At 31.6% G+C, this 17021-nt stretch overlaps 1 protein-coding gene across 1 annotated transcript; it reads left to right on the top strand.

Moving 5' to 3' along the window:
• Nucleotides 1-5735: 5735 nt before the first annotated feature.
• LOC134282365 (LHFPL tetraspan subfamily member 2a protein-like) lies at nucleotides 5736-6108 on the top strand (the record flags this gene model as incomplete). Its single annotated transcript, XM_062764765.1, has 1 exon — nucleotides 5736-6108. A coding segment is annotated over exon 1 (373 nt), but the record flags the coding sequence as incomplete, so codon positions are not given.
• Between the last annotated feature and the right edge of the window lie 10913 nt (nucleotides 6109-17021).

The raw sequence follows: 17021 nt of genomic DNA, 5'->3' as shown, positions 1-17021 counted from the left end.
AAAAAAAAAATAACATGTGTACTGTTTTGTATAATATATGACTTATTTTGTATAATGTATGATTTTTTTTTATACAATAATTTTTTTTGTGTATATGTATTTTTTGTAAAATATACTTGTATGTATTGTCTTGTATAATATTTGAATTATTTTGTATAATGTGTATATTTTTTCGTAGCATGTTCATTGTTTTGTATGATAATTTCCGAACAGCCCTCATATGTTGTTTTGTATGAAATTTGTATTGTTTTATATGATATATGTGTTTTGTTTTGTATGATTTGAGTTTTATTGTGTTTGATATGTGAATTGTTTTGTGATTGTTTTGTATGGTATTTGTATTGTTTTGTATGGTATGTGAATTGTTTTGTATGGTATGAACTTGAGAAAAAAATTACCAAAGAGTCTGATACATCTGTCTCATACTTGGATATTTTACTTGAAAAAGACGTTAATGGTAATCTGACAACCAAGCTTTATGATAAACCTGATGACTTCAACTTTTCATTCGTCAACTTCCCTCACTTATGCAGCAATATACCCTCATAATCTCATACGGAGTTTATATATCTCAGTTGATTGGGGACACCAGAGGATGTTCTACGTATGAACATTTTATAAAGCGAGGAAATTTATTTACAAACAAGGTAGTGAAACAGGAATATCAGCAATCTCGTTTAAAATAATAATTTCGTAAGTTCTATGGTCGATACAATGACCTAGTCAACAAATACATTTCATCATTGAGTCAAATGCTGACTGACGTTTTTTTCATACATACGAGTATATATATAGTGTTAGTTCATTATTCATACACCGAATTGACGACGGATTTTCCCGATAAGGACAAGGAGTACATGGCGAGTGTGACCGGTCGGCAGGGGATGCTCACTCCTCCATGGCACCTGATCTCACCTCTGATGTTTTGGGGGTTATGTTTGCTCTGCTCCTATTTTGTATTGTTTTATGGAATTTTGATCTTAAATACTGTTCGTTTTTTCCATATGTTTCACCCCCCGTGAACTATTTTTCGCATATATATTATGATTCTCCTTAAACCACTCATTCACATCTTTTTTTCAACCACGAAAATTTGACCATTTGTAAATGTATGATTTCTTGACCATTTGTAAATAAGTTATTTTACAGATGTTTATATTTTTTCTACTTGCTTTATTGTTTTTGATTTAAAGTCTTTTTCTGCTGAAATACCTTCAAGTAGTAGTCTTAAGAAATATAGAAAGTTTTTTGGTAATAACTTTATATAAAGTAGTAAAAAATAGTTATAATAATAAGCAATTTTATTTTGATGGCATACAAAAAACTCATATTTTTTTTCTAGGCTGGATATTTGGTCTTCTCTGGTTTTATATGGTCAATATTCTAAATACTCAAGATTCTGACGTAAAATTTTTACGAAATGTTGTCACATAAATGAACAGAAATATGACTGGAACAAATATTCACAAGAAATTGTACTTCATATTGAGTGTAGCAGTTGCCGTCCTAGAGTGCGGTGACATTCCTTTTTGGTTGCGTTTATCGTTGTTTGCACTGCATGTTTTACTGTTTGGGTCAATGATAACTAAATAATCCATGGCTGATAGCGTCCCCAAGGGAACCCAAATCAGCAGCTATGTATCGGAGTTTCAATTCATATTCTGGACAATAGTTTAGAAAATGAATTTATGAGATCCATCGTAATAATGCATACAAAATGTCATCTGAAAATTGACATATTGCAAATATGAGATAACAATGTTAGACGGTCGATTTATGGGATGCATTCCCATACTGCAATGCTCACAGGGAGTAGTTATTAACTCATTAGTGACATGGAAAATTCGATTTGTTATTACAAATGGCTATTAATAACATTTATAAAGGATGTATAAAAGATTCAAATATATACATGGAGAAAATCAAAAAGCTTTTTCCAAGCTTCAAACATAATGAAACAAAATGTATCTGCATGTCCGTCTATTCAATATGTCAAGCTGCATAGGTAGTGTATGTCTCTCTCTTCATTTTTAATGTTTTTGTATGATTTGAAACAAAATTATTTTGTTCGATCTAAATCAATTTTGGTGCAAATATTAAATAATTCAAGATACATGATTTTTTTTCTTTTTTTTAGTTTTCATATCTGAAAATAAAGTTTCTGCTGTAACTGATTTAAAGTTTTATGTTTTAATTCAGAAAATAATTTAGTTTGATTAAAATCTGTCCAGCGTTTTAACTAAAAAATATATAATTTTATTGAATAGAAAAATCCCAGGGGTTTTTAAGTAAAGTGTTTTGAGAGAGAGAGAGAGAGAGAGAGAGAGAGAGAGAGAGAGAGAGAGAGAGAGAGAGAGAGAGGCTAATCGACGAAATGGTGAAAACATTACATGTATATGATTTTCCGGAAATTGCATGCTATGGGACACTTCTTTTTAATTCGTGCATTATCGGTTTATTTGAGACCGACCGGGCATGAAATGAAAACGGCCAAATTATTATGATGGGAGAGCATGGAGTTCCATATTACACTGACAATCATACATTTTTCCCTAGATGAAATAGAAAATAAAATTCGTTTAAAAAGCCACCAACATAGTGCATTAACAGAAATACACACAAAAAGCACATATCTGCAGCTAATGTCTGGAGATTTTATGAAAAAAGCATGGTTGTTCATTTTCTTGATGTCAAAAACGTTTATGTAATCTGAAATATTTCGAATTATTAAATGTTAAAAGCTACAATTCATGAATTTCAGGCCAAAAGCAAAGTTTTTTTTAAAAACTGGGATGAGGTTGTGGTGTGGGGACGACCTTCCTCAAAAATCGACGAATTTAAAAGGTCAATATGTATAGTGGAGGTAACGAACAATATTTTTTAAAAAGTCCATAAAACAACACAAAATAGGAGCAGAGCAAACATGGGCCTCCAAAACATCAGAGGTGGGATCAGGTGAATCGTCTAAATATTTAAACAAACATTTTTTCATAAAGATTCCAAATTACATGCATGTGTGTTTTTAAAATCTTAACCAAGCCCAGCCCACAACCTAACAAATAAATTGAACAATAAAAAAAATCACACGTTTTTTTTTTCGGAACATAAGATTTCGTCGTTATGAGGGAATATCCTCTATTTACTGAACATATGAACCATTGATATGATATTCCTATCGCTGGGATTTTGGCCTTGGTCATATCGATCGTAAAGAGAAAAAAAACACGACTAAATCGATTAAAAGAGCAATTTTTGACATATAACATATTCACCTTCCCTAAGGAATAAATATAATATCTATCCCGATATTGATAATCTGGTAGCATTAATCATCAAAAGACGTACGCACGACCACAAAAAAGTTCCCAGTCCTGGAAACGGTACATACATTTGTATGTTTCCTCTGTAGCAAGTTATCGGCATCCTTGTATGATTTCTTGACCATTAATTATCTTTGATCCAGTGAGCCGTATAAAATTCCTTATTTTTATGCTCAACGAAATATGAAAATGTCATAGGATTTTACGGGGAATCTCACCCTAACCTGATTGTTGTTATGATGTTTAACTTTTACCCCAGTGCCACCTTGTCTCTAACATAGAAAAGGACAAGGCTGTAAAATTCAAAAAGCCTATTTCTTAAGTAAAAGTTTACGAACAGTTCTAATCCTTAAATTAAACCCTTTTCGCAAGTCATAATTTATACAAGACTTGAATCCATATTTTTGAATGGAATTTTCATTCTCTATAGAAAAAATTGACTTCACACATTTTTTGCTATTTCTTAACTGCAAGAGGTTTTCGCTTTTTATCTAATAAAGGTTCTGACTTAACAAACAAGAACTCCGAAGTTGAATTTTGATATTAAAACGTATTATTTTCTGATTGACAATATCAATGTTTTCTGGAGATCAATCTTCAAATTATCTCTCGAAATTCCTAAGGGTAAAATTAAGCCCAGTAAGTAGAAACCCCATTTTATATTCATATGAAGCAAAAATATTTTGCAAATTGAAAACTTTAATATGAAAAGAAGTTTCTTTTGGTAGCTTTTAATTCAAAATTCAGATAATATTTCATCGACATTTTTTTCAATGAACAATATTCAATTTCATTCCTATACGTTATACTATATACCGCTTTGGACTCGAAATCAAAGATACAGAGTCTGACACTTCATATTCATATTTACATGTAGATATTTTACTAGAAAAAGACGTTAATGGCAATCTAAAAAAAACATTACAACAAACGTGAATAATTCAACTTTACTATCGATATCTTCCCTTATTTATGTAGTATAACATTTATATCATTATCACATGCACATAGAGTCTATGTCTCCTATTAGAGCTTGTTCCAGATAACAATTTGACAAACAAGCTGATGATACAAAGATATCAAAAGTCTCGTTTAGAGTAAATATTTGGAAAAGTCTACGGTTGGTACATTGTTAGCAAATACAATCATTAAGTCGATTGTTGATTGAGGTTTTTTAAGCAAATTGTTAGGACATTTTTTCACACAATGAATTTTCTAGAGATTTTCCGTTTGCCTTGTGATGACACGGAGCACACGTGGATATAACGGACGACATGTGATGCTTACGCCTTCATGAAACTTGCTTCCAAACCTGGACCTTTGAATGTTTTTAAAGGTCCATGTTTGCTATGCTACCAGTTCTTATTGATTTAATGGAGTTTTAAGCTTAATTACTGTGCGATATATCCATATTTCATAAAAAATGTTAATATTCTTTCACTAATGCTGCTTTGCGGCACGTTTGTTTTAAATCAACCTATTAACTTGAGAGAAGTGACCGAAAAAAAAAAATTAACAGAGGAAAGACAGACAGACGATAGATAAATCCTCATGTAAGCTAAGAAACTTGATGACATGCAGATTAAAAAATAAAGATGATGCGTTATATGCCATTAGAATTGATCCCACCTCCTGTGTCCTAAGTAACTTCGATCAACCGTAGGGCTGTCTTCCTGTGTGGGCCTCGATCGTTTATCCACAAATGCATGTTGGTAAAATAGAAAAATAAAAGAATGTTACCCGTAGCCCATACAAACAGGTCGATTTATGGAAGGAAATTCCTGAAAAAGAAAGGAAAGTATTTTTATGTTTTGAGGAGATGCTACAAGCAAGACTTCTTACATATCTAAAACAAATAACTTTTAACCTTTTCTTTCGACAATCAGATACTGTAATTTATATTTGATATTTTTTCTTGAGCTTTGCGCTCGTGGTAATATTTAAAAAAAATACATCTTAACTCTTGAAAAAAACCCATCCCATATCAAACTACAAATATCAAAATAATAGGATTCTTCTATCTGTGTAAAATTAAATAATTTGTATAACACTGAAGGATATTTACAGCAGTGTTTTTGTTAGGCTTCTCTCGTCATGCAGTTTACTAGTATCCAAAAACAAGAATGATTTGCACCAAATCAATGTACAAGTATTTACATGTAAAGACCAATTCGTGCCTTTAATAAGCTAAGCTATTGCCCAGAATAGAATTTCTATACATCTCTTTAAAAAAGTTGTAAATTACTGAATTCATTGTCAAATATTTAACGTAATTCAAGGTAACAAATGGCACATTTGATAATGTACTGATCAATGAAATATGGTACTCTGGTATCTTATTACTTAAAACATGCATTTACAAAAATGGAATCGTTTTCAGGGTTTGAAAAACGACAAGATGAGTGAGCTGTTGACATGAACTCCCCCGTTTTACTGGTATGGACCTTCCTGTCGATTCTGGTCTCCGCCCTCGGAACCTATTCCTTCATACAACCCGTCTGGATTATCACTCCAAAGCAAAGCGGAACTTTTGGACTCATCAGCACATGCGTCAGAATTCTGGATTTAACCAATCAGGACTTTGGCAAACAGAAGTGTGAGTTTTACGGCGGGTATTTCAATCTGGGCAACCTTCCATCCGGGGCCTGGCAGGCGTCCTGTACCCTGTTTGGGGGCGGTTGTATCCTCTTGTGTTGTGGGGCATTCCTGGCCGTGTGTACGTCATGCATTCCACACGAGGCTGTCAAGTCGGTTACGGTCATGGCAGGTTATGTCCAGTTTATAGCAGGTAAGGTATTTCCTAATGCAGATCCAAAGTTATCAGAATCTGATACAAAATGAATGAATCTTCAAATGTGTTTCAAATACAAAGTTACACAAATATGTTTACTTAACCTTGTATTGGAATGATTACAATTTGCACTTTATGGTTTATGAATGACACAAATACTTAATACACTTACTATTTTATAGTATGTAAATCTGAAATTAGCTGAAATTAAAAAATTGCATTGCCAAAAAAAAATTAGAGCCCAGGGAAGAAGGAAAAATGACTTTTTGAACCCCAATCGCTCTTATAGGATGAGCATCTAAATTCCAAAACTTAATTAGACATCTACAGGTCAATCCCAAAACATTCCAAAACATTTCAAACACAGTAACTATATATGAATTGGTTACTGTGTAAAATGTAAAAGTTCGGTAAACCAGATTTCAAAGAAAACACTGTTTTCTACCCTCAGGTTGAGAACAGAAATCTCAAAACCTCTTCCGCACATGTCCAAGGCACCATCAATCATATAATAAAATATGATTCGATTGCTTCTTAAGATATTGGAGTAGTTTGAGGATTAAATGTATTAGACCATGTTAAATTCGCGTTTAAAAAAATTGAATGACAATATGAAAACCATAGATCCTTCTATATTTAATAATCCAGAAGTAAAAAAAAAAGAAAACGATAGATTACATGATCAATACGTACTGGTCCCTGCTGACAAAGCAGGTAACAACATTGTATCGTTTGTAAGGCTCATCATATAAATTTATTTTAGAAGAACTTGGATTTAATTTTACAAGTGGTAATCCAACTCATAGTCCCCTTTCTACGGAAGAAATTCTTCAAAATCATAAGTCAATTTTAAATACTTTTAATACGCGTATCACAAAGACCCAAAATGAATTTGAACTACTATATCTAATTATCTATATTTGATTTAGAAACTTCATAAAAATCCTCACAAACAAGGATACATAGCGGTTTCCAATAAATGTTCAACCAAGCCTCTTCCTTTACTCCTCACTAAGATATTAGCAGTTGTGAAGGAGAAACTTCAAGAGTACTGTGCAACAATATATTCGAGAAGTGGTGTAAATCATATATGGATAATTGAAAATTCTAAGAAACATTTTAACAATATGAAATTTAAAAAATTTACCAAAATCAGCAGCTTAAAAAAGTACGACTTTTCAATTTGATATGCAACCATTCCCCATGGTTATTAAAATCCAGGCTTTTTGATACCATTGACAGCTGCTTTTTTTAAAGAAAAGAAATGGAACTCGTAAAGAATGAATCGTTTAAGCGTCCACATTTGGCCCCCCGATAATTTACAAAAAATAAGTTTAAAGATTTCCTACATATTTTTTTCTTAATCTTTTCATCAAACATTGTAATTTTCAATTTCATTTTCAATTTTCACATACTTGCACTGTAATTGGGTATTTATCTGATTAATATAGCAGGGGTACGTTGTTTACATCGATTTCCCATAGACTTTAGGCCACACCCCCATTTTGAAAGCCCAATTTTTATATGAGCGCATTGATGTTTCAAGTTGTAGTAAATAGGGTCAATGTAAAGAGTTAAACTTGTCATTTTAATTCATGAAAGAAATTGAAACAGTCGTGCGCTCACATGTTATTTTCCAAAAAAAAGTGCAAAATCACGGGTACCTGCCTCTATAGTAAAGGCACCTTGTTTACAAATTTCAACCCGCCGTTGACCTCATGCATAACAAAGCATTGAACACGTGACTCAAATCTGTTCACCTTCATGCTTTGAGCAGATCAATGCGACATCGTGTCCAGTGTTGCGAGCTATCGATGGTCAATTCCTTTTCAAATTGGTAATTAGAATTTAAAGTACCATGGGATAAAATTTAGAATTTAAAGTACCATATGATAAAATTTCTTTAAAACGGTATATTTAAGACTTGTTCACATTTTTGATTTACTTGTTATTTCAGTCAATTTTGTTTGATTTTTTTTCCGGTATTTATCAATATATTTTGAAGGCTTGTAGCATAAGGCTAATATAGTATTTGAAAAAAAAATACTGCCAGAGGGTATATATATTATCAATTTGCATACATGTACATCACATCAGCGTTACGTTCATTGACTCTTGGAAGATAAAAAAAATTACGATCAGTATTTGAAAAAATACCAATTTATCATATCTTTAGAAAATAAACCGTTTGTTACAAATGCTTAATTCCAATTAAAGAATCCTTACGGAAAAGAAATTGATGTGTGAGGCATTTAAAAAAAGATTTATAAATCGTATGAAAAACATTACACAAAATGCACCCCTACATGTAATTAATTATAAATTAATAGAGAGAAACTCCGGGTTTCATCTGACGACACTACAAATGTTATAACTTTTTAATTACATCGGCACAAAATCTAACAACAATGAAAGATTTAAATATAGATATATATTAGTATGTAACAATAAATCGAATGATAAAGGGCAAATTTTTTTAAAATGGTTCATTGTTTATCTCACTAGAGGACGAGAATTTATTCAACAATGCAATCTGGAATGTACAAAGTACACTTGTCTAACACTGAAGGTTTTTTTTTATATCCAGCAACGATAATATTGACGTTAAACTGACGTTTAATTTTCACTTTCTTGCGAATTTATTTTTCATACACAGAGTGAAGTTTTATATCACAATTCAACCGCATTTGTTGTAGCACACCAACTTCGCAAAATTATATGTATGTACATGATATGAAATAATTATTCACGTGATTGTAAAAAGCAAATTAATTATAAGCTTTCATGTATTGATTTTTATCTCTATCAAAATAAAGTTTTAAGTATGAAAAAGAGTGAATCCTGCATTATACGTTCTATTCACAATTCCATTGTGTATATTTATATATAAATAATTTGACGAATTTCTAATATAACTCGTAATTTAAGCAGAAAAAAATTAAACCTGACAAATTAAAAAAAGGATGCTTATATGAGTTCAGTCTCTTGCACTAAAAAAGGGCTTTTAGGTGTCACTTAATCATAAAATGTAGTACACTTCGAACACACGCTAATATATTCATACTAATCGCACGCTTGATGGACGCCTCGCCTTCCCATTCAAATGCTAATACTACAATGGCCTATATATAGCAAATGGCGAAGTTTTACTGTGAAATATGCGACATTATTTAATTGATATCATGTATATATTAAAAGTCTCTTCCCTAAGAAATTCTTTATTAGTATCTATACAGACTATACTGGAAGACTTTAGCTATAAGATAACACTGTTCTTATTTAAAAGGGTAAAATTCTGCATTTAAAAAGGGGCGAGATTGCAGTGTTAAGAGGATTCATTCTTTATAATCTTGTCATTGGTCATTTGCAAAATTTTTTTGTTAAAGAACATCTGACTCTAAACACAAGTACTCTGAAGATGGCATTAAAAAGATGCTTTAGTTTTTGATTGACAATGTATATGTGATTTTTGAAGACCTGACCTCAAGACCATAAACTGAGAACAAACTTAAGTTAAAGGTTTTATTCTTAATATCTTGAGTTTTATTTAATGTATTTGCTGTAAAATTTGTAATGTTGTGTAATGTTTCAATTCAAATATATGATGAAAATTTATTTCCAATATCAAACTTCTTTCAAAAGTTATAACAGTTTAAACTTTTGACTTAAGTCTGGTCTCAGTTTATGGTCTTGGGACCAGGTCTTCCAGCACTCTATTGGAGGTTCCATGGGTACCAATAGTGCCCCGAGTTTAGCAGACCCATTTTTGTATTCTAAATATTTTAAATATTTTGATATTTATGAAGCAGAATTTGTGCAAAATCGTATATATGAAAAGAAGAAAACACTTCGCTGTGGCCTTCAACTCAACATTGAGATACTAGTATATCGATGTATTGTCAATAAAGATGGCAATTTCCAATCTTATGTCGACACGATATATCTTATATAACGATATATACGAGCTTGAGATAAAATATACCACAGAGTCGGAGACATATGTTTCATATTTGGATATTTTACTTGAAAAAGTAAACAAGCTTATCAGCAGGCTCGTTTAAAGTCATCATTTCATAAGTTCTAAGTTCGATACAATGATCTTGTCAGCACATTCAATTTATCATTGAGTCAAATACTGTCTGACGTTTTTCATACTAATTGTTAGTCCATTATTTATACACTGAATTGACGACGGATTTTTCTGTTATTTCCCAATCATGACAAGGAGCACACGGCGGGTGTGATCGGTCAGCATGGGATGCTCCCTCCTCCATGGCACCTGACCCTACCTCTGATGTTTCGAGATCCGTGTTTGCTCTCCTCCTATTTTGTATTGTTTTTATGACTTTTGATCTCGAATACTGTTCGTTATATCCATTTGTTTCGTTCCCGATCTCAGTAGTGACAATTTTTAACATATTTTGCAACGTTAATCTGTGGGATCCAAATTATTTCTGCTCTTTTTATTGGGATATGCTACTATACCGATACTTTTTCTGAATATCTAAAAGAATGATGTCTTTTGCTTTATTAAGATTTAATTTTCTCTTTTGTTTTATTGATAGGTTAATTGGAGTTTTTCCTACATCATATGGCGTTTACATAAAATAGGATGTCTTTTTTTATCTCCACCATTTTAATTATGACTGCATAGAGTTAACAAATAAACAGAAAATAAATATACATAACCTTTTAGAGGTATCAACGATATATATATGATTTAAATGATATAAGAAAATTATGGAAATTTTCAGACTTGACTAAAATTTCTATGAATACAAAAAGTAACAATAAAATAATTATTGGTAAATATACAATTACGGCTACACCTGCTTTATAAAAAGAACTTTGATTACCATCCGACATTTTCCCGTTTAAGTTTTTCTTCTGCTATTGCTTCAAAGTCGAAGACTAAATATGGAAATATTGAATTCCAATTAGTCTGTCAAATTAATGCAAACTCTACTTGTGTTGTTGTTCTGAATTAAATCCTATTCAATTACAGACGCCTCGTTCTGTATCTGTTACTGGCGTGCGTGATATGTAGCCCTGAAATATAATGAGTTTGATTTATGAGATGAATTTCCTGAGATTAGTTAATTCTTTTTCTAGTATTGTTTCCAAATTTGTCATGGAATCAATTCGTAAACAATCTAGGATGGTATTGGCTTTCTTTGAGATTTGTTTATTCAATACTTTGATTTGACAACCAATTACATTTTCACAGTAAACTGTCAAAAGATCATATATCGTGAATATTGGTAGAAAACTTGTTCAATCTAACAAGTGTAAACGTAACGTTACATTAAAAAAAAATTTTGATTTACAATTCGATCCTTTTTACCAATACATGTACCTTTAGATTTAACTTTAAAAAGTAATTTTATTTTCAATTTTAGTCTCTTGAAGACTGGTGTTACGTTAAATCAAAGCTTTTGGCAATAAATTTTAAAAGATAATTCTTTTTATATCGTCATGATTTGTGTATAGAGTTCTTTTTGTGAAATCCTCTTTTGTTTGTTTTCAACATACATGTATTTAATTGACAATATATTTCATCCAAAACAACTTACTACTTCCTCTTCATAAATATAACATTATAAAGTTGTCTTGTAAAATAGTATTTAAAACACGCGGATGATAGCTATATAAATAGGATTCGTTTATGAATTTGTGAAGAGCAGCGGAAATATTTTTCTTCAAGTCCAATGGTAGATTTTCATTTTCTCGAAGAAGCAGTTGTACATACAGTGTACTGTATTGTGAAATGATTTTGGAGATCAATTGAAATATACCGTATCCCTTTTTCAATGCAGATAATGTTCGATCTACTCTTTCTTTGCCTTAAGAAATGGTTATTTTTGAACAGGAAGATGAAACGACAGTCAATTTTTGTTGTTTTTAAACGTAGTTTCTTATTTTGTTCAATAATAAGAGTACCGATGCCTTATTCTGTTATTGACCTCTATCTGTACTTTCCATAAATACCTAAAAATTGCGAGCAATCTAAAAGGTTATTTTAACATGGCAAGTATAAATGCGAACAATCATCTAATTTTCATTTTTTCTATAAGCTTGGCTTCAAAAGAAACATTTCCTTTGCAAACAAAGATCGCAGGAAAAATCCTGCAGACGAATAAAGTGGAATAATGTAGGAGAAAAGAAAGAATCAAATGCAAGTTATCTTCCAGACCCTTGAAAAATACGTGTCACTGTCAAATTCGTTATGCTTTTATTAAGAATTTTTATTTAAAAATATTAATAACCACTGCCAAATATGAAAGCTTATGGGTTCATTTTTGGTCACTTTTTTGAAGTTTTTTCATCAGCATACTATCGGCAGTAGTAAAAAAACGGTTTGATAGAAATATAAAATACATGGTTACTGTCTTGAAATATAAGCGATATTTGGGCGAGGGTAATGAAAATTTGATAGAGGGCGAATTTGCCGAGCCCTCTTAAATATAACATTAAAAAATCGCTTATATTTCAAGACAGTTATCATGTATTTTGTTTATCCTGCAACAAAATTGTACATTTGTACGTCCAAAATAAGCTTTTTCCGACAAATTTAGGCACATCTCTGCAGTTGAAACTATGACGCCATGGCGTAAACATTGCAGTATACGTGACGTCACAATGCTTTTAGAACGTCGGAATGCATGCACGAGGCTTTATAAGGGCAGTGACCAGATAAAGCTTTGGTTTATTAGGTTACCTTTTTTAGGTCAATGCAAGGGGTAGTTGCAGGATAAATATAGGATTTCCCATGGTTTGTGGTTTGATATGATTTTTATCCAACGAGTTGTGTGTTTCCTATCCCCGAGCCTTGGCGAGGGGATTCCAGTAAACACACAACGAGTTGTAAAAATCTATAAATCACAATAATTGGAGTTCTCTATCACATATTTTTGTTCACTGTAAACGTGTATTTTGTCATTATTTCTAATTCCAAGTTCCTTTTCGGTTACCTCGGACCAAATAAGTTAAAAATAACGTAATATATATAAAATTACGCTGTATGAAATAGTTCGTACAAATATAAAAGAAAGAAAATATTTCAGCGCTTATTTTCTTAGTTCATGAATGAAATCATGTTAAAATACATCAAATAAAGTGAAATTTGACAAATTAAGTCATTCTCTCTATCATACACATGTATTTGTTTATTTACATTACGTCACGCGTCGTAGGAATACATAGTGTTGATACGAAAACGATATCACATGAGCTATATCAACGGGATAAAGGGGAAAACATGTGATAAATATGGTTATGGACCCCCATACCCTTGGAAAAAAATTACCTTAAAAAAAAATGGGTAAAAGTACGTGAAATGCGTCTTTAATGTGTTGTTGTTTAATTTTAGATTGAGAATTGTTGAATTTCAACATCAAGATTAAAAAAAAATAATATACATGTACTTAGATCAGACATGCATGATTATTTTTCAAACAATATAACAAATTTAACAGTGCAGACTAAGACATATCACTTCCTTTGCATTGATATGAAGTCCTACAAATTAAGTGGGAAAACTAGGATGGTTGGGAAGTATTATTCCGAATTACATATTGTGGCGTCAAAGATCCGGAAGTCTGGAGTAGCCTTGCATCAGATGACGTTGAATTCCATACTCCGAGCGGAAATCTAGATGCCCCGTTGTTTATTAAGCGTATTTTACATAATCTCCGTTTTAATTGAATGTTATCGATATCTCTTGGTGCCAACAGCAGTGGATGGCTTTCTGATGTTTAATTTTTTTAATGTCCAATATCATGCGAGTAAAGGAACAATTTGAACCTTATCTATTTACCAGGTTAGTCAAATTAATAGCAATGACAGACTGTACTGATTCTAAAGGATTCGATATTAAATGTGATGTATCAACGTTGAATTTATCGACTATAAAAAGACAAAAATTCATACTTAAACGAAAATCTAAAGTACATCATGTTGCTGCACTCAACACCACTATTGAATGATTTTTTTTCCATGCAGAGTTGTTTGAAGAGAGGTAACTCGAACTAGTCTTCTCAATGTGAGTTTGTTTTCGGAGTTATTGCGTGTCTTCTCCATAATTTCACATAGAAAAACAAACGTGAAATTATGGAGAAAGACACACGATAATTATAAATTATATAAATGGTTATAAAGCAAAAGTAAGAAGCGTTCGATATTCCGAAAATCATAGATCTTATATACTTGCACATTTTATGTTTAGAAATAATGGAACCGGATGGCACGAATTAAAAGATTATAAACTCACGTCCTTTACATAAGATGTTGTGCATCACTTTGTTTTGCATTTTACTCCATTCTCAAGTCTTCAAACAAAGTCCTCTAATTTACCACTAGTTTTTAAATTACTTTAACCAACATTAATTTATGCTATTTATTTATCTAACCGCTCATAGGTATACTCATTTACAATCTTTTCATGTATGTTTTTCATAATAATTGTTAGTCCATTATTTACACACTGAATTAACGACTGTTTTGAGTGTTTAATGGACGTTTGAGCTTGAAAACTGTTCGTTATCTCCTTATCTTGTTATTTATAGTTTAGCTAGTTAATATTCAATAAAATCTATCTTCAAATCAAATGTACCATTCTCCAATAGGTATATTAATACAATAAACCGAGCTTCAATTTATTTGGAATTAGATGCAACTGATTTGAAGATTAAAAGATATTGATATGCCTTTAATAATATCATATGTTTGTGATAAACAAACAGCATTCAAGTCAAAAGTCCATAAAACAACACAAATGGGACGCAGAGTAAACACGGACCTCTTAAACATCAGAGGGGGATCAGGTGCCATGTAGAAGAACACATGCCCTGTCAATTGGTTACTATCTCCGTGTGCCTCTTGTCATGATAAGGAAAACGGGAAAACCCGTAGACAATTGAGTGTGTTAATATGACCTAACAATTAGTATGGATAAGGTCAGTCAACCTTTGACTCAATGATAAATTGTATTTGTCGACAAAGTCATTGTATTATCCATAGAAATTGCTTAGTGACGACTTTAAACAATAGCCTATTTCGTTTTAGAAATTGTTTATAGGTAGCATGCTCTTGCGTTTCTAATCAAGTGATAGCTGCAGAAACTGTAGCATTATGGTTTTAAAGTTTAGTTTTTTAACTATATCGCATCAGCTCCCGTAATGCAAATACCGGGGTACTTTGCAATTTTAAAAGGTGCAAGATTTTCTGCTTTGGACTCAACTTATTTTCATTCCCTAATTCTAGACATATTCTATAATTAACCAGTATATTTTATCATCCTCCCTAATTCTAGAAATATTCTATAACTAACCAGTAATTTTATCATCCTCCCTAATTCTAGACATATTCTATAACTAACCAGTATATTTTATCAACCGCCATACCCTTTAAAGGTGGCTCTACAGACCTATTCGCTTGCTTGCTTTGAATATTCTCCCATCCGACAACAAAATATTCAAAACGAGCGCTTATTGATCAGTAAAGATGGCTCTAAAGGGTTAGGAGGCGGAAAAAAATATTCTGGTTTGTAATTCAGTATATCTAGTATTAGGGAATGAAAACGTTGATTGTCAAATGCTAGAAAATGGAGAAATACACCCCCGACAACGAGTAGAAAATCTTGCGCCATAAATTGCACAGTATTTGCACTACAGAATCTGAAGCGTTATGGTATAGGTTTCTACAGCTAATCAAGTGAGAGACAAATCCAATATGCTGGTGATAAGGGTATATTGCTACATATGAGAAAGGGGTGTTGACGATAGAAGACGTGACGTTATCATGTTTATTATTTAATGTTTTATTGTTATGTTACCATTAACGTCTATTTGGTTAAGTATCAAAATATGAAACAGATGAGTCAGACTTTGTGATATGTTTAATTTCAAGATTACTGGACCAGGTGTATGATATAATACACATCAGTTTTATAAGTTGTTTACTTACTATAAGATATGGACAGTAAAAATATACAACGCAAAACTAGAATTAAAAAGATTTATTTCATAGTACAAAAAATAGATACTCTTCCTTAAAATACAGGAGCCCCTTTCAAAATTAACAATCATATAAACAAGTTGTTTAAGCAAATTATGTTTTACTCCTATCGCTTTAGGATATATAAATTATGATCACAGTAATGATCTATAGATAACTAAATATCTCTCTTATGATTTATATTGCTGTATTGATTTCAGGAGTACATTTCCTCTATTTTACTCTATAATCTTATGTTATGCTTCTTTTCATATATATGTATTACGTACTTCTTCTGAGGTCTCGTAGGATTTGCTTCTCTTTTTCCATAACCTACTGATGCTATGTTACACTCAGTAATCTTCTCTCCAATCATACTCAGTATACCTTGATGAAATGTTGTTTTTTTCCTGATATATTTGATTTGAAATTATACCTTTTTTTCTTTATGGCTTTTTTCCATGTACTTTTCTATTGTCTTACACTACACAACACAATTTAAAGTATGGCAAAATAATTGATTTAACACAGCAAAAGTGTACGACTTTTATTTTGATGCTGATTAGCTGATTAATCAAAAGTTCATATTTAAATCTTTTCTTAGTCATAATAAAAAGTATCTAGATTCTGAGCAAATTGCATCAAAATAATCATTAAATTCATAAAGTTTAAACATTTTTTCCGAGTGCTGCAAATTCTACTATGTTTAGATATGAATGCATTTCTTCTTGTTAACTAACTACCAAAACGCAAAATGCTCAATGTTTCGTGTTTTCGTTTTTTTAATAATAAAAATCATAGAGTTATTAGAACATAACGGTTTGATAGACCCTTTTTCAAGGCCGTCACTAGGCTAAAATTTATAGTGAGGCAGGGATTTGGGGCAGTGTAAGCTCCATGCAAGTTTGCTTAGGGTA

Source organism: Saccostrea cucullata, unplaced genomic scaffold (assembly GCF_032062105.1).
Source record: "Saccostrea cucullata isolate Sc308-1 unplaced genomic scaffold, CSIRO_AGI_Scuc_v1 ctg2711, whole genome shotgun sequence".
In the NCBI taxonomy this organism is placed as follows: Eukaryota; Metazoa; Mollusca; class Bivalvia; order Ostreida; family Ostreidae; genus Saccostrea; species Saccostrea cuccullata.
The sequence above is the reverse complement of the archived record's forward strand: the minus strand, read 5'-3'. Positions and strand labels throughout refer to the sequence as shown.